Source organism: Gavia stellata, chromosome 15 (assembly GCF_030936135.1).
Source record: "Gavia stellata isolate bGavSte3 chromosome 15, bGavSte3.hap2, whole genome shotgun sequence".
Taxonomy (NCBI): Eukaryota; Metazoa; Chordata; class Aves; order Gaviiformes; family Gaviidae; genus Gavia; species Gavia stellata.
In genome coordinates, this window is record NC_082608.1 from 3,027,465 (window position 1) to 3,054,940 (window position 27,476).

General features: G+C 39.7%; 1 protein-coding gene across 3 annotated transcripts in view; it reads left to right on the plus strand.

Moving 5' to 3' along the window:
- CBFB (core-binding factor subunit beta) overlaps nucleotides 1–24,668 on the plus strand; it is a 43,877-nt gene extending 19,209 nt beyond the window's left edge. For 2 of the 3 annotated variants that reach the window (XM_059824844.1, XM_059824845.1), the window contains 3 exons: nucleotides 3,686–3,802; nucleotides 9,269–9,364; nucleotides 22,467–24,668. In XM_059824844.1, the coding sequence (XP_059680827.1) occupies nucleotides 3,686–3,802; nucleotides 9,269–9,364; nucleotides 22,467–22,535 (282 nt within the window). In that variant the 3' untranslated portion in view covers nucleotides 22,536–24,668. The remainder of the gene's footprint in view (nucleotides 1–3,685; nucleotides 3,803–9,268; nucleotides 9,365–22,466) is intronic. The other variant, XM_059824846.1, reaches the window with a different exon arrangement.
- Nucleotides 24,669–27,476: the final 2,808 nt, after the last annotated feature.

A 27,476-nucleotide genomic window follows, 5' to 3' on the forward strand; every position in this document is an offset into this window, starting at 1 on the left:
AAATCTGACAGATTTACTAGCTTTGGCTGTGCCAGTGTGTGGAAAGTGAGGGAGCAAAATGAGGGACAACGTAACTTAGTTACACACCCGATTACTGTCCCTGTCAGAAAAGCCATACTTTGTTTGGTTTATAGGATGGACTATACTCTGAAAGGAGGCAGCTGTATAATATATCTTTTCCTCTTGTATGTCCCTTTAACGATGTTTCTTTATGTAGCATTAAATTCATCCACTGAATGTGAAATTGGTAATTGCCTGACTTCCAACCCCTCCTTCCTACTGCTCTCTAGTGCTTTTCACCTAAGTGTCTGAGTTTTACAAGGCTGACTTCCAGATACTATTATGAAAAGCACCCAGAGGTGTGGGGAGGATTTATAAAATTTTATATAAATGCAGTTAATCTGGGGTTAGCAACAAAACCTTGAAAGAGTTATTTTAACCAAGACATCCTTTTATCTACTTTTAATCAGATTGCATAGCTCAGTAATATTAAGGGTGGAAGTTGGGGTCTTTATAGAAATAATGTGGCTTTTGCCGTTGTTATCTTACTGTGACTGTCCTAAGCCAATTTTCAGAATAGAGAATTCTCAAAGTTTTTAAAAGACAGCTTTGTGCTGGATTTTGAGGTGCCATAACAGATCATGTGCTCATAGGCAAGAGCAGTAATTTATTAATAATACTGTTAGGTTGGGAAATTGAAAGGGAACCAGCACGACTTTATCTGAAAAGAAGGAAATATGTGGTTAAACGGTTTTGGCTACAGTCTTAGGTGGTTTCCATTCTCCAGAAAGAGGAGAGGGGGAAAAGGAGTCTAAATTCCTTTCTCTAAAGGAAAAAGCACCAGTATGCTTTATTGGGTGTTTTAATGAGAGAAAAGTTCCTGCATAAGCGCATGTGGTTTCAATATGAATTATGTTGAATTTGAATGATTGTGTAGTAATTTCAAAACTCCGCTATCTTGCTAAGGAATTAATCCTTTCAGAGGTGAAAAACGTTTATTATCTGAGTTTTGAAGACCTCCTGAATCCAGTGGTGTCAGGCTTCCAGGGCTCTGATTCAGGAGCAAAGGCAGAGTACTTTATCTCGAAAGGTCAGGCTGCATGCCAGTGGGTTCACAAGCTGCTTTGTCAGCAGCTCAGCTGTTGGTCAGTGTGCTTAGGGCAGATGGAAGGCATCAGTAATCACATCGGCTCTGTCAACTTGTTTCCCTTTTCCCCTTTGACTTTTGAAGACTTTCACAGAATTTCCAGCACTGCTCAGGCTTCCAGGTGATGCGCAAGGCATTGCGTTTGAAGTACTGAGCCCTCGGCAGCGGCATCTGAGCTGGCTACTGCTTGCACTGAGCTACGAAGTCTGCAAGTAATGCGCTAGCATGACCAAGGCAATTGAACAGCCGCTGAAACAAGGCAGTTAGTGGCAGCATAATGTTCTAGGCAAAGAAACAAAAAATACTCTCCTTCTGAACAACTTGAAAAGCTAGATTTTGTCATCTGTTGGAAGTCCTATATAACTTCTGATGCCCCAGGCTTTTGTTGTGGGCCAGAAGGATAGGGGAGGCCAGGTGAAATGTAAACCCTAAATGAAGATCAGCAAAATGCTTGTTTGCTTCTACAAAAAGTAACTAGCATTTGAGTACAGACTGTTTCATCTTTACAGACCCGTAGTTAGGTTATGCAGCTTTTTTTTTTCCTTTCAGATTATTCTGCATTCTTCTTAGGAGAGAATGACACTCAATTCTCGTAGCCTCCTTAACTTTCACTTCTAAACTTGTTAAACGCATCTATTAAATTGATGGTGTGTGCTTCGTTTATTTCTTGTGAGATGAATGAGTGAAGACTGTGCTGAAAGGGAGTAATGTTGTATGTTCTATGTTTGAAATGATTAATCTTGAAATGAGGGCTGTGGGAGGTGGTTTCCTGGTAGTCCACATCTTACTCACGCTGGTTCTGACACCTCTGCTCGCAAAGGCTGTTGGCTGGTAGATCTGCACCCTGCATAGTGTACTGTCATCGCGGAAGACATAGGTGTGATGACTTGCATAGCTAGTCTCTGAATACGAGGACAGAAAACCAGTCTGTGCTCTTCTTAGGGGAGACCTTGCAGGAGAGCTGATACAAAGAAGATATGCTTGAACTAACTTGTATTTCTTTGTTATTGAGCTATGGCATATTGTACTAATTAAAGCTTCTAGAGTATATCACTTCATACTGAAGTGTGATAAGTTGTAGAAATCAAGCTCAGGGATCAAATATGTATTTTCTTTGGCAAATAACGTTACTTGTTCGTCAGTTGGTTTCATGTTATTTGTTCCCCTTCTTCCATTTATGGATTGCCTTTCATGTTGTTCAGTGCTTAATTTTACCAGGACAGCCTTTGCATGAGGAAGGCTTACCTTCCTTCTGTACCTCCTGTAAGTCTTTGCTTTTCCTTTTTCCGCTTGAATGACTGTAGCTGATAAGTGTGGAACTGAGCAGGTAGGCACAGTCGGGGTGCTTTGAAATGCACTGTAGCACTAAATATCAATTATACTTTGAGGATTTGCTAGAGGATGAAGTCAGAGCTATTAGAGGAGGTGCCGTGTGAGAATTCCTCTACCTAGCTGGGCCACTCCTGAAGACCGAAAAGACTCGACAGGATTTTGGAAGTCTAGGCAGTCTCTAAATCTGAAGTGGGTGCAGGCCTGTGTGCATGGTTGACTCTTTGGCTATTCAGCATGGACAAACTTTTGTTCCATGAGTGTTTTGACTTGCCAAGTAGGCTGAAATAACTTCTGAAGGTTGATTTTTAATTTTTTTTTTCCTTATTTAAGTAATTTTGCTGTAGTTTTTTTTAAGGCTGATGTCATTAAATATAAGGTGTCAAACTCATTTAGTGTTGTATTTGCTTCTTTTTAAATTTCCTGTGTGGAGATTAATGTCTGCTCTTTAGAAGGGGAAATACTTCTGCTTTAAATCACTGTATCATCTACCATTATCTAGATGTACAGCCTTAAGCTCGTGCATTGTTCCTTGCTGCAGCTTAAGGCACTGTGCATGTTGATGCTGTAGATGGGTTTTGATCATCTGGTGTTGCTTCTTTTGAAAAGCCTTTCACAAATGCTAGAATACACACAGGAAGACTTTTTTATTTTTAGCATTGTGTGTGTACATATATATATAGTGTATTTTACTAAACTCTGACTAGTTTGTGGATTTGAGGAGGACTGAAACCGGTGCTTGTTCTTCGTTGAAAGAGCTCATGCACTGGGGTAGATACAATGCTTCTTGGGAGTAGGGAAGCATGTGTTCGTTTAACCATTTAAATGTGCTGTAAAGGATCCTCCTTGTCTGGCAGCATGCCACTTTCTTTGTGACACGAAGGTAAGCTGACAAGAAAAACAGTTATTTTAACTGAAAGCAGCAACAGAATTCTAACCAAATCCTGGTGTACGCCAGTTTATAAAATGAGAACACAGCTTAAATTTATTCCATCCGGTACGGTAGGCAAAAGTTACAGCACTCACTTGATTAAAATGAGTTCTTGGAAAGGAGGCAGGAGAAGCTGTTAAGTGGAGTCTCATGTTACCAGCTGGTTTGGATGTTCTTCTAAGAATACATATAGACACTTCCTGCATCAGTATTTTCATTGTGCAGGCATGTGCGTAAATTCTTTCAACTTCATAGCATGTGCTTTGCTTTTATTTCAGGTGTACTTGAAGGCACCTATGATTCTCAATGGTGTCTGTGTAATCTGGAAAGGCTGGATAGATCTACAGAGACTGGATGGTATGGGCTGCCTGGAATTTGATGAAGAGAGAGCACAGGTAAGACAGTCTGCCCATGGCTACTGTGCCTTAGACATTTGTTTATCCTTCTGGAAGGAAACACATCGTCAGGTAGTGATCACACATTCTGATTTGCTTGGTTTTTGTCTTCACTTTGAGTACAAATTCCAAAGCAAATTTACAGTATAGAAGTTCAGAAATATGTGGTTGTAGCTAAACTAGTGTTTTAATTAGATCAAAATATTAGGGGCAGGAATCATCTGTAGTTTACAATTTTGTGGGTGACTTAGCACGATTACTATGCTACAGAGTAGTAAATCTTAAAGTATTTGAAAAGCTACCTCTGTAACTTGAAACAATTTAACTGGCAAGTCTATTCTAGCTGTTTATTTTAAGGTGGTTTTTGTAAGTAGCTTTTTGTTTTATTACACGTGGGGGGTGTGAATAGGGTTTTTCCATTTGTTCTCTTAACGGTGGTAGACTTTCTGCTTTGTTAAGGTATAGCAGCTTTTGCGAAACCTCTTTCCTATCTACCTACTTCCTACCACCAAAGTGACTGTCTAGCAGCTGAATCTTTGGACATGCACAAGAATAAACACAGAGGAAATGACTTCTTAAGTGCATATCATGTATATAAGTTTCACTTACACAGCTGTAGGGTTCCTTAATTTAGTCAGACTTGAGGCAGACCTTCTTTGCTTTTGAGACGTAGCTTGGTAACAAAGATGCTTAACTGATATTAAAAGCACCAGGTTTGTGTGGGCTTCCACGCAGATCACCTGTCTCTGCAGTGGACAGTAAATTGGATGTAGTAACGCCAGTTACCAGAGTTATGACTTACAATCTGTATTTTACGGTGAACTCAGCAGTTCATTTCTGTAGTTTGATAATTTAGAAATGTTAGCACTATGTGAAGGCACGGTCCAAAGTGCTTCTGAATACAAGGGTTTGTTAGGCATGCAGAGAAAAGAAGTGTGAGCAATTTCCTGCAACCTGTTTTTTTTTCCTCTTCAAGTTCTGCATTGGTACTCCAGCAAATGATACTTAATAATTTACTCTGTACCTGTATATAGCCATTTTCTCCTAACTTCTCTCTGAAGACGACTTCTTTCACCCAAGACCGTCATGACATCCCTTACCTTTTCTGGCAACCTGAGTAATTCACCTTGAACCATTGTTCAACGTCTCTTAAATGGTAACTCTGTCATCTTGATAGCATAATCAAATTGGAGCTTTCTTTTATCTCCTTCCTTTTGTTCCCTTAAGCTCAGGGACCCAAACCAATTCTCTCATCTTAATAATCGAACTGATCTATGTGACACTGGTGATTCCCTTTGTCTTTTTTTGTTACACCTCATGTATTTTATACATATGGTTGATTTTTGCAGAAACTTACAATTCATACAAACTGTTTGCTTTTCCAAATTACCTTTACTTCCACTTTGTTGCCCCCCCAGGGGTTAAAAAACCAATTGGCACCTTAATGAAATGTTGTTACGGTGACTGTGTTCTGGGTTAAATAGAAATACTTTGTGTCAGAACAGTGTCTTTGAAATAGTGACAGCCTTGCATGCTTTCTTCGGATGCCTAGAAAGACAGAGGGTATGCTATTCTGAGAGTAGTCCTGCCACCTTTTGTTAATCCACCAGGAAAGCCACGGAACCAAACTTTTACTTGAATGCTACTATTAGCTGTGGCATTCACTACTTCCAAAGCTGGGTGTTGGCGTTTGAGCTGGCTAAGTTCCTGTTGCAGCAGTGTATTCTTTGGAAGGAGAGTAACTGCTGTAGACTCCATTGGTTAGAAGGCCTTTAGACTATAACGGCTTACAAAGCAAGGTCAAACGTAGACCCCGGAGGACTGTGCAAGATAAATCCCAAGATTCTTGATCTATGACGATTAAGTTTGATACAGAACACTAAGTCACATGACTTCCGAACTGAGAGGAGACTGATTTGAATGTGTGCTCAGAAGGAGATAGTGTCACTCTTTTCTGCAATTGGGTAGTTCCTGAAAAAAGTGGGCACCCTTCCAAAAAGGGGGGTGCTCAGGTCACCTGTGGGTTCAGTTTTTCTCTTTTTAATTTCCCGATAAATGTTTTTGCGTGCTGTTGGATTATATTAGTTTCCCAATGTGCATACGCTGTCTTAACTACACTTAAGAATTCCTTTTTGCTGTCTTCAGAAAGTGTTTGTGCACTGAGCATGTGGTTTGTGAGGGAACGTATGGACGCTCTCAGGTGTCGGTGCTTTCTCGAGTTTTGAGTACAGGGTGCTGAGCTGGAGGTACTACCCAGTGTGGATCTAGAGATATGTTTGCACTTGCTTAGAGGCCTGTGATTTGTTTTCAGTTTGTGCTTCTCAGTAATTACGAGGAGGACATTGGTCATCTTATTTGCTGCAGTAGTAGTAGTACCTAAGAGTTACTGGTGGCGTAAGGCACTGGGCAGACGCAGAAGGAGCTGCACCCTTGATGTTGCATTGTGTTTTTTATGTATGTACTTGTTAGTATTGTATATGATATGGGCAATCTTATACATTCTTCAGTTTCCTTTTTCCTGCATCTGTCATTTTGCTTCCTTTTTTAAAACTGTTTTTAATGTTGCTAGTGGAAATTGACCTAACGGCTGACTTTAAACCCATTCTGACATCAGTGTTACTTTGGGATCAAAGTGCCTCATACTGTGCAGTGTAGTGCCTGTGGTACCCACTCTCTGTTTTAAGAAGAGGTCTTACTGACATTCACACACACCCCCATACACACCCCTTACTCCCATTTTCTGGAAGGCTTGCCTTATACAAATGTAACGCTCTTGAATTTTCCTATCTCTTACCATTCCTTACTAACTAATACTGGGATCAGATACAATTTTTCTCTGCTGTCACACTTTGGAAATGATACTATCCTTCACCAGGTCAAAAAATATTCTAGGAATTAAAAAACACATGCATAACAGTAAAGTACTTTAGTTGTAACTTTCAAGCTAGTGTTCTTTCTAATTAATTCACAGCCTATTAATGTCTTACTACTAAGCAGTCTTACTTTTTGTTACTGGAGGCCCTGATTCAGCTGCTCGTTCAGACTTCAGTGAACTAACACACACAACGCTCTACATACGTCTTTGAGTGTCTTCCCCATTTGGGGCTGAAGTTCCCTTGGATTTGATATTTATCTTGAATGTCATTAAAAGACTGTGTCTTTAGTATTTTTGTATCTCTTCTGTAATAGCACATTCTTGCTATGTGGATTCTGTAGTTATAAATGGTTATTCTGACCAAGTCTTTTCCTACCAGGCTGCTGGGGGTGGGGGGGGCAGTATGTGCATGAGTAGGGGTGTGTTTAAGCTTCTCTCTTTTTTTCTTTTTTGTTTCCCCCCGGATTGGGGGGTTTGGTTTGTTCTGTTCTCATGTTGACATGGCTCATGTTTTGCTTATTCTTCTTTTTCTTAGTAGATTCCTACCAGGAGCATTTTTAGTGATTAAAACTAAGATGGATAAACAATTGGATTTCATAAAGCCAAATGTGCTAGGCTATAATTACTACATTTGGGTGACATTTGAAAAAAGGTTTGTTAAACTCCTGTTGTACGAGGTCCTGAGACATTTGTTAATATCTGTTATAACATATCACCAAGAATAGAGCATTTTTTTTTTTTTACTTAAAAACATATGTTCTGATGCTCTTTTTTTCCCGCCTTTCTCAGACGTTAGTAAACCAGCGTTTCAGCTGTCAACATGTATTCGTTCTGGATGTCAACATACTGATTCTTCTCCTGTGAATTCCTAATTTAGTTTCTTTTGGTTGTGACTATTTCTTTAAAATATTCTGGCTGAGGCTATATGTTAGCCTTTTCTTTCATGACCACTTTAAATTATGGTAAAAATGCAAAAATATTTTATTAAAAAAAAAAATCTACTTTCATTTAAGTCTGTTTAAAAAAAGAGGGTAATAAAGGTTTACATAGCTTTTGTAAATTAGAAATGAGGCAGCTTTTCTGCAGTCATCTGGGAGACAAGCGTATCTATTCTATCTCTGTCCTTCTGCATTATTAAGAACAAACTTACTTCCCACTGTCTGACCTTAGTTGCTACGCTTTGCATGAGCATTGAGATATAGCTATAAAGGGCCAAATTCTACTTTTAAAAATAGTAAGTAGTGTTAAAATGTTATCTTACTGGCAGCTTTAAACATTGCTTTTCAACATAGCTTTCTGGGGACCTGGCTGTGCAGAGTTACTGACTGACAGATGTTTGTATTTAACTGTGCTAGGCCACGAGGGGCACTCATTCACATCATTTCACAAAGTAGCTTCAGGGTGCACGATTGTGCCGATGGCAAAAAAAGCAATTTAACATTCTCTCAGACTAGAGCTGCTTTATCTTAAATTAAAAAATTTATGCACTTAATCCCTTGGTATATTAAAATTTAGTTGGGTTCTCAACATGTTTATGTCCCCTAACAGTCAAGGTTAGGATTTTTTTTTTAATCTATTGACTTGAAAGTAACATTTGTGTCTAAGTGAGAATCATAAGCAGAGTTAGTAGTAATTATAGCTGAGGAGTTAGGAGGAGGGAGAACCAATACAGGTTATCCCTCACTGTTTTGTGGAACCTCTTTAGACTTCTCCATTCTGAATGTTTGAAGAGTCTGGTGGGGAACAGAGCCACCTATTTTCATTCTGAGCAAAATATGTGCTAAAAGGTCTCTTTTAAGAGAAATAATTTGTGACCCTATTAATAATGTCTTAAAAATTAATAACACTTTATTTAAAACCTTTTCTAACAAAATATGATCCAATGGATTTTTTGAGCATTAATTTATTAAATCTATTCCTGTGCATAAGCCATTGTTGAAAATAAAATCAACAACAGGGCTGTCAAACCTGCAGGTTTCTTCTGCATTGTATGTGAATGTGTACGAATTAGTGGAGGAGCAAGTCCTGCTTTGCACTTTCTTATGCATCTAAATTTAAATGATACATAAGGATTCCGAATGTCCATACTGATGCACCTCCAGCAGCTTTTGGTAAAATGGAGGATTTATTTGATTTGTAACTTAGATAATACTTTTTTTTAAATCATAGAGGATTAAATTACCAGTATTTATATAATGATGCTAGTGAACTCTATCTAAATGTACCTGTGAATACTGTCTTCGAAATGACTTTTATAAGGAGAATAAAACGTATTGCCTCCTTCAAATAACATTTGATAATTCATAGCTTTTAAAAAAAACAGCAGCATTTTAAACTACTTTTGAAAAAGCAGTTCTTTGAAAAGGTATTTTAGTAGTAGCTGCATTGCAGCTTTGGTTATCTCTACTGCAGTGATGAAGGTGAGTATTATTTCATTAACTTATATTGGCATTTGCTGGAACTCATCTGTGTTCTAGCAGATTCTGTAGGACATACTTGTCTGCCAAGTGATCCCTAATATTCAAAAGAAATGTAATCTGGTAGAAATGAGGGTAGCCTTTTGTGTCACTCTGTGTCATCTGGTTTGGTAGCAGGAGGATGCATTGGCACAACAAGCCTTTGAAGAAGCTCGGCGAAGAACTCGTGAATTCGAGGATAGAGACAGGTCTCATCGGGAGGAAATGGAGGTGAGGGTTTCACAGCTGCTGTCAGTAACTGGTTAGTACTTTCCCAAAACTTTAGATTGTTTCCATTTATTTGTCTGTTTGTACAATGTTGTGTGTTTTCTGTTTGCTGTTCGATGTTGTCATATAAAATTGCTAAATGCACTGTTTTTAACTCCTGTAAAATGAATTTCAAGTTTTTGAAGTTTTGATAAGAATTCTCTGATTTTATCCTTTTTTCCTTTCTGTAGATGGCCTTTTCTGTGGGTACTTAAGCTGTAAGGATACATTTGTTCACAGAGCTGCCATCTCTCTCTCAACTAATGCTTTAGTAGCAGAGAGAGGGATCTTTTGCCGCATGCATTTCACAGGAGAGGCTTTGGGAGCTGGGGGCACATAGTTTTGTAGCTCGCTATCTGTCCCACGCTGTGGGAAATGTTACCAGTGAATTTAATCAGATGCCACAGTTTGCTTTCTTGTACAGGCTAGTTTTATTTTCCCCACACCTTTTTCTTACTGGCGGGGAGTCTTACTCCTCTATGTCACTGGCGTAGTTCCCCCTATCTTGTTCTTTGCTTCTTTAGGGCCCCACAGTCTTGAATCTTGTTCTTTCTTGATGAGAGAAGAAATTACTGGGATCAAGAAAAGAGGAGCCAGAAAAGGGAATGGAAACCAGCTGCTCTGAGATGTCAGAAAGGCAAGAGCTGTAAGAGGACGAGTAATGCATAAGGAGAGTTGGCAAGTTAAGGCAGGCTGTAGGTCGGGCAGAGAATAGGGAGAAAACAGAAACACTCTGAATTTCTTTCCCTTATTAACTCTGCTTCATCAGTACAGCCTGACTTTACTATAATCAAATGTGAACAATCTGCTGCTTCTCAGGTTTTTAGAGAATTTGATTATTATTACCAAGCTACTTTTCTTCTGGCATCCTTACTGATAATTGAGATGATTAGACAGTCTTTCTTCCCTTCCAAGTACAACTGGAAGATGCTGAGTGTGAGAATGGTCTGCCATGGGACAAGGCGGATGCAGAGAATAATATCTCCCACTTTGAAGGGATGGCTGGTGTGCATGTCCTTGCAAACACTGATGTAGCCAGGTCAGATATCAGCTGTAGCAAAGGTAAAATCCTTGCCTTGGAGGCCTCACTACCACTGGATCCTTGGAGCAACAGCTAGGTTACCTGAATCATTCTGTCGCTGTCACAGCATAGCTGGAACCTGCTTGTAAGTTCAGTTCAAAAGGAAGGTAGAATTAACTTAAAAACTCTTCATGAAGATCTGTGGCAGCCTGCCTTAATTTTAACATCATGGTAGGAACTTAAGCTCGGCCATATGTCCTTGACCTCAATTTACTTCAAGCTTTTCTTGTTTTCCTTTACTGTGCCCTTCTTCCCTACTCCTGTTACTACAGACAAGCAGCAGTGTGCTTACTGAATGCTGAAGGTTAAAAAAGAATGAGGCTTCCTGAAATAACTTCCGGACTTCTGTGAGACTTATTCTTTCCTCCAAGTGTAGGAAAATTTGCAGCTAGGATGTGCAAAAACTCTTTCAATTAACAGTGAGATTGAGGTAATAGCGAGTGTCTGGGGCTTCATGGCAGACATCAAAACTTGTGACACCGAGACGCAAAAAGCAACATCCCTGGCCAGCTGCAGGAGCTGGATTCAATAACTTCTGAAAAGACTTGCTTTTAATAAGGCACCAGGCAGTTGTTAGTAAATGATGTCCTTATTAGCTGCCAGTACCCATTTTCTCTTAAAACAACAATAGTCATCATCCCAGCTCTAAAGCCACTGGCATAGATCACCTACAGAAAGGAAGAAAAGGAAAAATAACTGATTTGAAATGTGTTTAAGCAGAATGAAAAACATTGTCAAAAGGTATTTCAAACTTATGTGATATCAAATACAGGTTTGTAATAATCGCAATACATTTTGTTATGCATGCTTTTTTTTATTTATTTTACTGTACATGTTTAATGCATAACCAAGAGATCTCTGCCTCAATTACTTGTAGTTCTGTAATTGGTTTTTACATTTCAGTTTTCATTTATGTGTTTGGGGGAAGATGTCCTGGCCACATATCTAGAATGTTTACAGATGCGCTTTTGCACTGTGGATCTTAGAACTGTATAAAAATCGGGATCTTTTGGGGTGGGGCAGGGGAGAGAGCAGAGATAGACTTACAGTGCATTCCTAAGGAGGAATCAGTTTTCCAAACCATCATTGTTTCCCTGACTTTCACTTCAGTTGTATTCTAATGCAGCATTTGGGCAGAATCAAATGAACTTTAATCAGTAAGTGTTTACGTAAGGTGCTCATGATCATCGTACAGAATTCTCAGTAGAAAGTAATGCATAAATGTGCATTCCCATGTTTGTTGTATTTATGGCCTGTGTCGAATTTTCCAATGCTCACACACTCGGTCAGCTTGGAAATAGGGTTTGTCAATTGTACCCTTCTGACAGTTGCATTGCTGGCAGCTATAAAGACGTTAGTCCAAACTGTATTGTGTACTGTTTGTGTAATTTCAACAGAACAAATTGTAGCTTTGGTTGCACTACAGAGATGGTACTTGAAGGTTTTTATAGGGCGTCTAGAAAAGGTGGATTCTAAGTGTGCTGAGTGAATTTTTATGTATGTTAACACTACACACAAATGAAGATCCCCTCAGTGTAATGTTTTTAATATGATATCCATACACCTTTCATTATTACAAAAACTTAAAATTTTTCTTTCCTTCTAAGCTTGGCATGGCCAGTAAAACTCGGAATTGCCAGACCTGGAACAGGATCTCATCAGTGTTAATGATTGTTTTAGGAGTTGCAACACTGTATAAAATCAGTATATTTCAGACAGTAGAATTCCAGCTGAAATGCCTTTAATAGAGACCAGATTCTGCTTCAGTGGGGGAGGGAAGGGGAATCCTGCAATATTCCACCCACTCCTACCCAAAACAGAGGCGCCAGCTCTTTGGAAACATTTATCCGTCCAAAGCCTGGCAGGCATCTGAAAATGATCAGATTCAGTTCTTTATTTATACAGCTTTCTGTGTAGAAAAGATTCCCTATTCTAAGTCTCTCTGTAGACTTTTAAAACAAAGTGGTATATCCTTGCCTAGGAGTGATCAGCAAAGGTGGTTGAAAACAGTTAAAATGGCTTGTATGCGGCAGTTGGATATTAGAATGGTGATGCTTTGAAGGGGGGGGAAATAGCAAGTGCAGTAACAATTTAGGAATAATTGCTATACTAATGGTCGTTTTTAAGTATCCTAAAAAAACAACCAACCAATTTAAAAAAAAAAAAAAAAAAAAAACCCAAAAAAAAACCAAAATCCCCAAACAAACAACAAAAAACACCAACAAAAAACCCTCAGAGTGCTGTCAGGTCTGTTTGCCTTCCTTTCATCACATAGTATCCCTTTCATTGATGACTTCATTGGTGCAACAGATCTTTATTTTAATGAACATATTCTTTGCATCTGGGGGCAGAATCAGTAGTGGTTGGTAGGTTGTGCTTGAATTTCCAGAATTGATCATATCTTTGTGCAATTACAGCATTCCTCTAATGTAAATAGGGTGTGAGTGGATCTAAGAATTTTCATTGAAGTTTTTAAGTGCCTCTGAGTTGAACTGCATTCTGTTATATTTTAAACATAGTTTCAGTTTTGAATACAAGACGCTTTTGGGTTTTTCTATCAACTTATGTAGCGTGGTCACATCAGATACCGCAAATCCTGCCTCGCTGTTCAGGATTCTTTTGTTTCAAAGATGCTTTTTAAGTCAGTGAGTGCTTTTAATTAATGCCTTAAAGATAAATAATGTATTCCAATGGCTTTCACTTTTACAAACACGTTGGAATGCTGAGACAGTAAATGTTTAATGATACACATGGAGAAAGACGTTATCCTCAGTTAAAAACTATTGTGAAAATAAATGATTGTATGAAGCTTCGTAAGTTCAGGAGCACTGAGCTACTTGGCAAACTTTCACTGTTGAATGGCTTCATACCAGTCGAAAGCAAGGTTCTCTTTCCATGAACAGGTACCACACCACGGGGAGCTTGGTCCAAGGCCATTACTTTGGGGGTATGTTCTGGAACTCATGCCATTGAGTGGCTGTATGAACTTAGGAACTTGAAATATTTGTACATTTCCCTTTGCCAAACTGATAAAAGAGAGTGAGGAGACTGAAAGGGATATCGGTGAGGCTAATGCTTAATTTTCACTATCTCTTTATCCCCTTGTGTCTTGGTCAGGAGAGTCAGTACTAGTGTTCTCTTCTGTTTGGTATGGTTTCAGTATGAATGACCAGAGTTCAGTGACAGGAGAAGTAATGTTCTGCAGAAATTACTGTGAGGTCGCTGTCTAGACATGCTTGAATCTTCCAATAAAATCTTTTGCTTCTTATTCCAAGTTCTGACCATAGTAGCATGATGCAAAATGCATTACGCTGTCCAGAATGACTTTGAGAGAATTAAACAGCCCCCAATTGGTGAAATTAGAATAAGTTGAAAGTGATGGCCATTGTTCAGTCCAGAAGAGCAGCAAGTAGGTGCCTCCTGCCAGCTCTGCACTGGAGCAGAAGGAACAAAGCAGTGGATTTTCAGCAAGGGGGTGGATAAAGAGAAAAGGCTATCTTGTGTGTTGCTGTGTGCACGTTTGTTTTGTGTAGGCAAACTGTAACTTCAAAACTGAAGTGGTCTGTTTGAAGTGCACTGCTTGTTCTACTCCATTACACTTGAACTTAGCTAAAGATGTTCTACTGATAGCTTTACCTAGGGGTGAGTTGGATCTCTTCTCAGTTTTCCAACGCAATTTGTTCAACCAGCATTTTTGAAAGGTCCTATTTTTCTCTTTTGTGTTCATTTCCCATGTTACTGCCATGCTCTTTTATTTTAGCAACACCGTGAGTAAAGAGGCAGAGTGGTTTGCTCTTCCCTGAAACAGTCTAGTCCAGCAATCTGTCTGTTGTGGTCTTGTGCTAAATATAAATTATATTAATGGCTAAACAGAGCCATTTTAGGAAACTGCATGAAATTCCCATTTTAAAAACCTTCATTTTGCTGGAGAAAAACCCTGGATTGAAACTTTTGTTTCTTCTGCTAGAAATCCTTCTCAATACAATGCACCAAAAAACCCCACCAACCCCACACTTTAAAAATTGCTGGAGGGAAAATTTACCTAAATTCTAAATCCTCAGTCCTGCCCTAGGTTTCTACACATTTTTGCTGGCTGTTGGGAATTATGAGTTGAAATGGGAGAGATGTGTTTCATTCAATTGTGCTGAAGTTGTGAACTCTTAGAAAACAGGATTTTGCTACAGAAATGTAAACAGTTCACAATTGAAACAAAATCAAGTAGTAGGACTAACTTTCCTGTTCTTCCGAGGTTCTAGGCAGTGAAGTTATTCTCCTTTCTTCCTTAAAAAAGAAATTTAAGATTAAACTACTAGTGTAAATAAATGCCCTAACTAATTATAAGTATTTTTATCAAGTATAACTTGCTTCAGAAGAAAATACAATATTCCAGTAAGATGATTTTTTTTTCCTCATCAAACTCTCTGACTTTTAAGGTTTTTTGCCTCAAAAATTAATATGGAATGAATTTAATTACTATTTACTGTATGTACTCTCCAAACTGACCATGATGTAAAAATAGTATAACCCTTAATACAACTTTTTGGATGTGAAAGAAACCCAAACTGATAATTCTTCATATGCAGTGGCTAGTGCAGACTTGGTATATGCCTGTGTGTGTGTTTGAGCATATATATGTGTGATTTGTTTATATTCAGGATGAATGCAACATAATTTAGAAAAAAGCATTAAAGTATGTGTGTGAATATGCGTTGCCTCAAAAGGTTCCACAATGCGAGTACAGTCCAAGTAGGCCAGTAACGTTATGACTAGATTGTTTCACAAGAACTTTTAAATAGCTGGTATTTGTGTAAAAGTGCTGTGGAATGCATATATCAGAAAAACAATTTGTGCTGTACAGAATCAATGCAGACTGTAGTACAGAGGAGATCAATCTTGCAAATCAGGGAATACTGTAATATAAGCGTCTTCTTTTAGTCAATGAAGGTTAGAAAGGGGCTGAGCAACAGAGGAATACTGTCTGGAGGCAATCAATATTAATTATAAATTAATAACCTTTATACCAGCCTTCAAACAATACTTTCTAAAAGGGAGCATTTCAAGCTTTTTTCACTTGGAGAAGTTTTCATACAGAAGTAAAAATGTTGGTCTGTACTTGAAGCTCTTAAGAGCTATGCTTTTGCCATGCTCTGACCTTCCTTGGCTTGCTGTCACTTTAGTCCAGTTACCAATGCGATGTAGCAGATGTAGCTTCATGAGAGCTTTTAAACAAAGACGCAAGCCTTGCAAAGGTTTCGGGCAAGAGAGCGCATCAGAACTGCTAAGCCAATTATGCTGCTTGGCCTGGTCCTGCTCGATAGCTCTCGAGCGGCTGGTGGTGGGAGAGCAGCCTCAGCATATAACGCAATTGATGGGTGTTCTTAGTGAAGAGTACCCTGTTTCTAGGAAGTAGATCATTTGAAGCTTGACATGATATCTTGATGGAGACATGCACTAAATGATTTTTATCTATGGCCTTTGTCAAGAATATTGTTTATTTTGACTTCCAGTGAGCTTAAAAGGCAATGAAAATGGATGTAGGAATAAAAAAGAGCATCGGGTATGGAGTTTATAACATTACTCGCTCTACAAGGACTGTAGTCTAACATCCAGTTCTCTTATCAAATTTGAGAGACTTTTCCATTATTTCCATAATCTAAGTGGTGCTTGACATTATAATTAAGAAAGATCAAGGCTACTTCTTCCCAGGTTCAAGTGAAAAGGAGAGGTGATTGCAAAATGGATGTTCCAGCCAGCAAACAAAGCAATTCCAGAGGCTGGATCTAGGCTACAAAGTCTCATGCCGATAGCTACACCTGCTAGGAATGTGGTAAAAATCATTTCCCCTACTGACTGCCAGCAGCTTATGTTCTGAGAAATGGAGATTGAGAGGGAGAGTCTCTTTTCAAGCCTCCCAGAAACCTGAACGCATACAGGGTGCTTCATCAGGCTCTAACTGGGACCAAAGAAGTTCTGTTATATATAAGCCGTCATTCTTACTACGTTGTAGTAGGCCTGGGTTTGCTGACTTTCATTCTGAGAAGGCTGAGTTTCCCCACCCCTACTCTTGTATTGAGTAAGGGTCACTGAAGTGGAGGCATGGCCAGCGTTTTAACTGTGTTCACATCTCTGCGGGAGAGGCTGTTATTGACCAGCAGTTCAGAGAAGAGCTTTCAGTTTGTTGCTTTTCTTGATGTGGGCCTGCCTCAGTTAGCAGGACTAATGTGGAGGTGTGCTTAATTGTAGCTGGTCATTTTTCTGAGTATTGCTCTCTTTATTTCAGGCTGGGTTGTTTGTGTTTTGTTTTTTTTGTTTTTTTATTAGGGTTTTTTTTTTGTCCTGCGGCTGTATGCTTTTTAGAAAAGTATCTGCAATGTGTTCTCAGGGTTTGGGTTTTTTTTTTTTTAATCCTTTTCAGGAGGTTGACAGTCCTTCTAAGAGAATCCAAATGTTCACTGTTTAGTTTTTCATAACATAGCCTGATTTTTCACTTATTTAGTAAATTATAGATGACAGACGCCAAGGCACATAATGCATCTGCTCTGTCTGTTTCAGCAGTGTGGGGTTGCCAGAATGCAATTAAAGAATTGCAGTGGAGTTGTCCATGGAGCGACTTCACTTTGGCTACTCTTTGGGACAGCCCTTCCTCAAATTATCTCCCTCTTCCTTCCCTCCTTCACCAGTGTCCCAAGTTACATATGCAGTGCATATTGCTGTGCTTGTGACTTCACTGCCTGGTATTCAGAGGTCCCAATTTTGTCTGCTGGGGTTTTTTTAAGCGATTCATTGAAAGGGAGGGCCATCTTCATGGCAACCCTGTCCATCCTTACTAAATTTATCTCCAACTTCCCCAGTTCTGCTTTCTCAGAGCTATCGTGTAAACCACACGGTGGGACTGCATTATCTTTTCCTGATGAACTCCTGTGGTAAAAGGAGTTGGTTTCCTTAGGTATGTCAGAGGCCTCTGAACCTGCACAGCAAGGAGGTAGTTAGAGATGCTTTCTCAAAGCCAGCTTAAGGAGTTTTATTAGCACTTTCGAAAGCACGATCAACTGCAGCATGGGTCAGGATTGAGTGGCTGGAGGAGGAGGAGGGTGTCTGGCTCCCTTGGCGGCTGGAGGAACTGCTTGTGTGCCACCTTCCTTAATTGCTATTATTCTTAGATCTGTTTTACTTAAGTGCCCCAGTACCAGATGTAAATGCTCCAACACAGTCCTTTTCCAGAAGAGTCACAATTCTAAATGATTTGATGACTTCAAGCTATCTAATTTATTAAGAAGAAAATTAATACAATACAGATATTACTGCATCATTCTCTTGATATGACTTCTAGCCCGTACCAGTTAGCCTGTATTTAAGCTTGGGGAAAGCTCGGAGATAACAGGGTTGAAGAGAGAATGGGTGTAAGAGTATTGCAGGGGGTACTTTTTGCATTTGTTTACCCTCAAGTCAAAATTATTCTGTTAGTAACTTTTTTCTTGTTTGTTATCTTAATATGTTATTATCCCTAATTGTGTGGGTGGGTTTTTTTTTTTTCCAGGTTGGACTTGATGATCTTAAAGGTCTTTTCCAACCGTAGTGATTCTGTGATTCTGTGATTCCTATGTTATCAGCATTGAGTTCAGCGTGAATAAATCTAGAATAGCATGTTACAGGAGGCTTTGAAATGTTTTTTGCCAGATATGTTCCTGCAGTTCTTTCAGTTGGTCATCATACCGTCTCCAACGTTAGAAGTTTTAAATGGCTTGTGGCCAGTTATAATTCCTTCCGTATTGCAGAAGATTTGCATGGCTTCATGTGCTGAAAGCCGAGTGCGAAGTATTTTTGGGTATTGAAAGTCCCTATGTGTCCATTGCTGTTCATTTTCAGGGTATTTGGAAGGAAACCAGCCGTGTTGGTTAAAATGCATTAATTTTTAAGAAAATTACAACTGTGGTGGGGTCTGTGTACTATTTACAAGTTTTTCTTGCAAGCAAATATTTGTGATCCTGTCACTAAATAGTAGATGAATAACGTTGGAAGTAGTGCTCCTTCAAACTAAAAGTCAGCATTTGACTGAAAAATGAAATATGCTTAGGTAAGATGAATAACTACTGTTTTCTCATGACTCATTATGCATGACTCATGGCAGAGTATTCCATTTCCCAATGGCAAAGATGGATGCAGCTTTCTTAATTGAAACAAGTCTCCTTAATCTTTGAGAAGCTGAGCTCATTATTCACTGAGAGTAATTCTGATGCTTCTGCATGGCATCATAAGGTATGCATTTCAAAAATTACAGCAAATACTGCAATTCAGAGGGTTGATTAGCTATGCCGAGAGTATGAGACCCCCAAATTGAGAGAATTCTGGAAATTGCCATTTTTACATCTGTGAAAGGGAACTTCTAGCTTCCTGTTACAGACCTAGGAGAACTACCAGATGCTGCTATACTGGTAGTCACACTCCTGCAAGTGAGTGTTAAGGATCTTGTGGCTTTTCTTAGGAAAGTTGTATTTTGCCCATTGTCTGGACAAAAATATCACCCAATGCCTGATGCTCTCCAGCGTGCTTGCTGTCTACACACAAGGTGACTTCTCCTGTCTTTTACGTGTGTGTTTTATTTTTTAAATAGATATTTATATGGTGCTTTTACCTTTTTTTTGGCACGTAAAGCACAGTTGTAGTTGTTACATACTGTGCACGTGCGCCTTGGCGGGATGGTGACTGATAGAATAAGCGCGTTCCACATAGACGTGTTCTTGCATAGTAGTGTAGCACAAGTAAAGGCGGGTGTCTGAGTGAGACGGAGCTGTCATTCCAACATGTTGCAGTAGCTTGCGTAAATCCCCACTTACTGAAATGCAAAATTACACCTTTATCCACATATACTAGTGTAAGATATTGTAATGACTGCTTTCGGTACATTTGAGGGTAATTTGTCATGCCTTTTGCATATCACTTGAAAGGGCAAATCTGGTAGTTGTTCAGTAGTGGCTTCTGCAAACTCTACAAGTAGCAATGAGGTCATGAATCATGTGAATTCTTTCATATGTTTTGAAAGAAAAGGCTGCTTTAGGCAAAGCATAAATGCAACCATATGCCCGTACCTTGGAGTCTTCACTGAAACTTGACAATAAAATTGCTGTGCATATGACTTGTTTTCTGAAGAAGAAACTGTTGCTTTTTGAGCAGTAGTGTAGCAGCAATTAACTTGCTGGTTTTTTTCTAGTTAAGTGTAAAAATGTTTATAGAGTACAAAATTGGTAACTAGATCGGTATAAGTAAGATTTTGGTAATTCTTAAAGACAGTGCATGCCTTTGTTTCCTTTTAGAAGAAAGAGGCAGCAGTTAAAACCAGAAGAAATCTTGTTACAGTCTGTTCAATAGGAGAACAGTATGCAAAGTGGAACTGTTAGCCTTTTGTTAATCTTAGTACAACTCTTAAATTAGTGTGGAAGTATCTATTTAGACTTGTTGAACAACCATTTTGTATTAAGAAAAATCTTTACAGCACAGTTTTCACTTTTCTGTTGAAGGAAAAAAAGTGTGGGCTTTCCCTCATTAACTTTTCCACAGTGATCTTGATAGTCAAAGGTGAATGATTTGGCTTTTGGAGATAATGGGAAAATCTCAATTAAACACCATCTCCCAATATTCTGCATCTCTACAAAGAGGGCAGTTTGCAAAAATTGCTTCAGGGACTGAAAGGAATACACCCTTTAGTGCTTGAAATCTTCAGCGCTGAATGTGATTACAGCTGTTTTAACGCGATTCCTCAGAAAGATTACCGAGAAATCTGTGGGTTTGTGTACCAGCAGTGATGTTGGTTGTCATGTTCAGAGTTCTTCTGCGCATTGTTTCCTTCGGTCAGAGTACGACCAGTGCAGATAGAACAGAGCGAGAAGATCATCTCACCCCTAAATATCTAAAATGCAGCCAACAACAATACTGCACACATAAACGTAGTAGGTAGCAATTGTGATATTTAAAACAGTGAGGGTGTTTCCAAAAAAAAGTAATGGCAATACGACCACTAAAGAAAGTGCAAGAGGGAATTGTCTTCTCTGGAAACATGCTGATTACTAGAGGGATTTATTGAATGAACTCAGCGTGCATCAAAACGGGATCATTGCACGTGAAAGGAAAACGTGACTTTAAATCCGTATTTAAATAGGAGAAGGAAGCAACGGTTCTCTGTTTGGGTGAAGCTGACCAATTGCACTGGGAGCATAAGATTAGGCAGACAAGAAGAATGGTAGATAAGGGGGGAAGAAGTGAACGGAGGAAGTCTAAATTAGAGAAAATGGTGTTGGCAGTACACGCCAGAGGGTTTTGGGAGCTGGCAGACTCTGCTCGCTTGCTGTTTCGTATGGGAGCGAACAAGCAGCGCGCTGTGAGCTGGGGTAACTGCCGCGCTGGCGGGAAGGCTTCCTCTGTGTCAGTAAGTATGACTCAGAAGAGCCCAGGGAACACCTAAGAGCAGCACTCGTGTTGCTGTTAGTCACGGTTTACTTGAAGGACTCGTAGTGTTCAGTGTGATCGTGGAAACGTGGCAATTGCTTAAACTGCATATTTCAGTGGTGCAGCTGCCTGCGTTAAGTCTGTTCCTGCCTCTTTCAACAACGTACGAGAAGTTGCTCAAAGGAGGGAAGCGGTCACTTGTTTTGCATTTTTTGGTGAGCATTTTTGTGAAGCACTGAATGTGGCAGGTTATTGCAGCTGGTGAAACTAGTGGAGCTACACCAAATAATGCTTGTGTAGTCATGCCTTCCACCAGCTGAGAATGTGGCTGTGGTACTATTTGGGTCTCATGATAAGTACCAGCCAAGGTGCCAGCTAGTCACTCTGTAAACGTTAAATAAAAGCATCGATACTAAAATGTCTTAAAAAACCAGCTAGCATATACTAGATGTTCCCAGAATCAAAATATTGCTTCAAAGTTGAAGTATATCAATGTTTTTAAGTATTTACCTGCAGCATTTGTGTGTGCTACTTGAAAGCAGTCTGCATGTGTACAGGTAGAGAAAGATAGCAGCGTCTTTTACTGTGACTGATATTACTATGACTGACCATCCTTAATTTCCTCTTTAAACTGCCGTCAACTCAAACTGTTTAACAGAATTATTTATTTAAAGGAGAACTTATGTTACTTTTTCTAGTACAGGGGCACAATCGTAAGTACCAGTGTTTTCTCAGGTTTGTATTATTTCTAACTTTACAGGGGCACCAAAGAAAAAAAACAGTAAAACCCCAACTCTTAAGGAGTGTTAAAATGTGTGTCCATCTATAGATTAAATTGTGCTAGTGTGTTACCATCTTATGAATATCTTTATTCCAGAAGAGGCTAAAGTAAATAAAAATACATAAAAATACATAAAAATACTGAGGGGAGATTTATTTGGAAATGATGTAACATACTCTGCTGTCTGGTGGTGTAGCCCTTCTCCCCAAATTCTTGATCCTGAAAACGTTTACAGAAAAGGTTAACAGAAGGGAATTTAACAGGAGGAAAAAAAAGGTGTTTTGGAAGAAGAGACACAAAATTGTTACCTAACTATTCTGGAAGTCTCTTGCTGATCGTTGAGGTGATGTTGAAACGTTTCAGCCTGACTGCAGGAGGGCCACCGAGGCAGTCTGTGTCTGTGCGCACACGTGTGTCTGTGCGCGCCCGCTCTGCAGAGTGCCAACCTCGCCTGCCCCCAGGCTAGATGGAGAGCCAGAGCCAGAGCCCTGTGCCCCTCCCGAGAGAGGACGGTGCCGGACAGCTGGACCCACAGCCCTCCTTGAAGATTCCTGTTAGTTTGGGGGGATTATTGAATTGGCGGGGGGGGGAATAGAATGATTTTGATGTTAAAAATTAATTAATTGGTTACTGTTTGAAATGTAAAGTTTCTGCCTTTATAATTGGTTATGGTCTTAGTCATGTGCTTAATACACTGAAGAAATTAACTAAACTGATAACTTCTAAGTCATTTTTTGATTGTAAATATGTGTTTATTAACGCAGGCAAGAAGACAACAAGACCCTAGTCCTGGATCTAACCTAGGAAGTGGCGATGATCTCAAACTACGTTAATCAACAGCAGCAGGCGTTCCATGGGTCTGCACACATGCATTGCTTCTACTTGGCAAAGGATTTAATAAAAGACCAGAAACTGTGATAACTGGGTATACTATGGTCTGTTTCCTGACCTGCGGCAGTCAGAATCACCATGAACTGCCATGGTTTGCACTATGTTTATGTTACGATACCTGCATTTCCCATTTTAAGCATGTAGCTGGTGGCAATTTGAAATTTTGTTTTTCTATGCAAACTTATTTTTGTTGGCACTATTTTAGTGAAATGGAAACTTATGCAGCTATAAAACCATTTTTCTCAACTGTAATAAAAATTGTCACTTAAAAATAGGTCAAGATATTACAGATTTAAAACTTCTTTTTTGGTGGTTTTTTTTGTTAAACTGCTGGAAGCCAATGCATTCCAAGCTTAATTTTTTTAATATGGGCTTTTGGAATTTTGACTGTCCTTACTGTGCTCCTGCTTTATTTTAGATACGCATTCTTATCTTTCTTTCAGTCTTCTTTTTTTCTAAATTTGCAAGACCTTCTTAAAACTGCTGACATTATTTTGCATTATTTCCAAGCTAGACCCAGTGAATCAGAGCTGTTGGAATCAGTTTTCAAACTGTGTGGGTTTGTAAATGTTACAGTTGCAGTATTCTTTTAACTGCTAACAATTCATTGGTTCCACTTTTTAAACGATAAAAATCTTAAAATATATTTTTTCATGCATTAATGCATTCTGCCCCAGTATCTGTCTTAGATTTTATTCTGTATCAAGTGAGTTTGGGTGGTTGTTATACCCCTGTATATAGTACTTTACTGAAACTCAAAGGAAGTCGCAGGCTGGCTTCTGTTTTATTCAGGGATTTTTTTAAATAGTTCTTAAAAGGGATACTGCAACTCTACAATCAGATTCAACAGCGTGTTAAACTGGGAACAGAAGTGATCAGCTGCCAAGGTGATACGTATTAAATCATGTTTAAGATAGCTGCTTTAAGTATATTTTATATCTTAGGCTTTTTGTAAAGTTGTGCTGAATGGTGAAAAGTTGAGATGAGGTTGTGTGCAGAAAATCTCAAACTGGGCATAGGACATGTCTATTAAATCTTATGCAGATTAAGACTACATTGCAGTATATATTGCATTTTCGAACAGGGTAAGATTTGGGATGAGTTAATTTGTGTGAATTACCTTGTTTTATTTGGGGTGGTGGAGAATGGACTTGTTCCAAAGTTTTCATTGCATCCACTGTTTGAAAAAAATTGATTGGAAATGTGACGTCATTTGGCTTTGTTAAAATGTGGTGCTTCCTGTACAGCCTGATTAATGAAAATGTCGCTAAATACCTTTTTAAAATAGGTGATCTGATTTCAGTATTTAAAGAATGATTTTGAAGGTTAGGAACTCTGTATGGTTAGAACTGTTAAATCTCTCTTAAATTCTATAATTAAGATAATTACATTCCTCATTAACAGCAAAAGAATTGATGCAAAAGAGGTCTTGCAAAAATGTAAGCAGATGTCAATGTGAAGGAAAATCTTTGTATGTTGATAATAAGACTATTTAACATTCACTTAAAAATGTCAATAACTGTAAACTGTGAGAATGTCATCAAATAGAAATATTTTGATACTTCAATTTAAATGTGATTCACCTGAAAGATACCCTTTTTCACTCTGTGGCCACGTATTCTTCTTGCTCTTCTTCCCCCAAAGAAATAATTTTTCTAAAGTGTTTCTGCAATGAGTTATTTAAGGGACACACACAGGCACGCATCCGCACGCATCCCTAGCCTTGGATCTTCTCTGCCAGCTGTGTATTTTTGATGGAATAGTCTGAAGATTTATTTTAAAAGGTTTTCCTAATGTTTCAGACAGTGGTTTTAAACCAGAAGTACACAGGAAATTATGCTATCGGATATTAACGTCGCTATCTTTGTGTAAATACGGAACTCTCCCTATCATCATTTAGCATTCTGCTGCTTTCGATATCTTAATGCTGGCATTAAGATCACAAGCCCTTACCCTCTGCTGGTTAGTGCAGACTTTTTAAAGTGCATTTTAAGTTATTGATGCAATTTGATATTTTTCATGATTTCTATTTAAACTGAAGTTGCATCATCTTTCTTGAATTCATCTCCTGTAAGAGTTGCCTTAAGCTACAAGATTGCTTTTGCTACTTTTTGTGTTGTATGTTTAACTTTCATAATAAACTTCTGTGTAGTGAAAACAAGTTGCTGTAAATTTATTTCTGACGTGTTGGGTGTTTTCTGGGGTAAATTTCCAACCTGCTGCCGGTGCCAGGCTGCCGCGATGTCCGTGGTTAAAGCAGCAGTGACATCCAGTGGTCACTTAACTAACCCGGACACCCCCCGCCTTTAGGGGCTGTCGGGTGAAGTATTCACGGCGCGCGCAGAACTTGAGGAAAATGTGGGTTTTCCTGCCCTAAAACTCCTGTGGGTTTTAATAACTGATACAGCCTGCTTACTCTGAGAGCATCTATCTACTTAGTAACCCTAAGAAATATTCTTTTAATCTCGTTGCCTTGTAGCAGTTGCATACGCGTGTGGAAGAGCATCGTTTATGGGCACGTTTTTATAGCGGCCGTTAAACCTTGCTAATCATGCTGCTTTGGGCGAGGAGGAAGACAAGGTAGTTTGCACGTTGAAATTGAGGAAATGGGGAAATGCGGTGAAGTACTGCGGGGAAAATACGAATGTTGCATGCTACACCTGAAAACCTCTTCTGAAGCTGCTGAAATTTTTGGTGGTGTAACTTCAGCTATCTAATACTGAATGACAGCAGTGGTTATGTACTGAAATCATGTAGAGGATTGCCGCCTTAATAACTTGAGCCCTGCAGTCTGCTTTAGAAGCGTTTACATGCAAAAGGACCAACTATAACCTTATTTCATAAAATCTGACCGTAAACAGATCAGAGAGCACCTAATAAAAACGACATTGTGCCCTGTGGTGGGTCTGAAGATGCTCTGGAGTGCGGAAGGGAGGTAGCTTTTGAAACTGGCATAAATGACAAAGAGCGTTACTCCGATACTGCGTTCCTGATGGCAGACGGTATCTTTTTTAGCTACTGTAGGCTCTGCTGTCAGAGCCGCTCAGTTGGAAAGGCATCTTTAAAGAGCAGTCGGTAAAGCCATCAGATAACTCCATGGTTTACCTGCGGGTTGATGGAATGATTCCCTTTTCTGCCCAAGGTGCATCACAAGTGGATGAGCACCTTATTCATAAAGCCTCTCCTCGTGTGGAGGCATCTGAAGGACAGAGGCGCTTTGTCCCCTGGCTCCTCTTGGATTCGGTTTGCCTCTCGGGTGCACAAATAGCAGAGGGAATCTGAAACTCTTCCTGCCTGAGGCAGCAGAAGAGGATTTTTAAAACATTACAACCCTTTCCCTCAATTAGGATGACTTGGGGATGGCTGTGTTCAGTTTGGGAGTGAAAAGACCACTGGAAACGCTGGAGCTTGTTGGAACGGAGAAGTGTGTCGGTGAGCTAGAGCCCAGCCAGAGCAGGTGAGGTACGGTCACCTCTGGCTTGCCTTTTTAACCTCTTACAGTTACATGGCCTCTTCCTGACTTGAGAGAACCCAGACTATGAACTGTTTAGTCCATTTCGCTGAAGTTTCCAAAACCTGAATGAATGGGTTTCCTAGTCCCTCTTGAAGGAATCGGCAGCTCTCAGCGCTCCTGGTTCCCCTCCTGAAAGCAGGAAATTATGAAAACGAAACCGTGGGTGAAAACAGCAGCTTTTCTGTTCCTGCACATCTATGGTGTTTTGTCTAATAATAAGCCTTGTTCAGGTAAGGGCTGGGAAGTTAAATGAAGGAGATGTGGTTTTCGAGAACTCCAAAATTGCATGGCCTGACAGGATCTTGGCAGGACTTCTGTATTTTTTTTTGGTCCGCCATTAGGTCGGGACTCCACTCTTATTACAGATGTGTTTAGGAATCCATCCTGCCTGCGTAGAAATAGCACCAATTTCTGTAACGTTGCATTATTTTGTTACTACATTTCCAATGCAAATAAAGAGAATGACAAAAATGGCTTCAAGGATGAGAACTGCATGAGAAGTTACAGCAGCGCGCACATTTGCATGGGCAACGTTTCTCATAACTCATTTGCCTGACATCCTGTCTTCGCGCTGCCACGAAACGTAAATCCCAGTGCATGCATATATATTCATCAGCTGCTGCACGGCTCGGAGCTGCTCGGGGTTTAAGTAACTTTATTTAATAGCTTTCTCAATTACAGGTTGAGATAAGTGAGTTTCCAGAATTGCCTTGGGCTCATTTCTTAAAGCTCAGGAGTGAGGGGGGAACAAAGTAATGCAGAAGAGACGAGTGCCGCCGCTGCCACCCTGCAGTGGGTGGCCGTGGAAAAACCTGGTACCTGTAGGAGGGGAAGAAGTGGGAAACGGGAATCCTTGCTTAGCCTTACGCGTACTCATCCTGGTCCACAGTTTATGACAGCTGGAGAGACTTTTGCTAAGTCTTCGTTGCTCCCCACAACTCCTCTGTTGAGTAACTCGGTGTTTTCCAGCCTGTTAGACTTGACGACGGTGTCGGGGACGCAGCTTTTCCCGCTGCTCCGCTTTTCCTCGTTCTGCAGGCTGTAATTCCCTATTTTTCATGGGAACTGGTGGCCTTACCACCTTTCACCCTTTGCCATCCTCTCTCTTCCCCATAGCAGGTGCTGGGTTAGCTTGAAAACAGAAAAACCTTCTAGAGCTGGAGAAAAGTTTGCACCTGAAAGCTCCTCTGTCTTTTCCAGCTGTTATCCATTGGTTTGCTGAAAAAGATTGTCGCTGTCAGCCCTGCCCGCTTGCACCCCCTAACCCTTTCAGCTTTTGCTATTCATACCGTGCAAAACTCCGGCCGAGTATAGGCGTAGAAAAAGGAGCGGTGCAAGAGAACTAAAACTTTTTGACTGCTGGATGCGC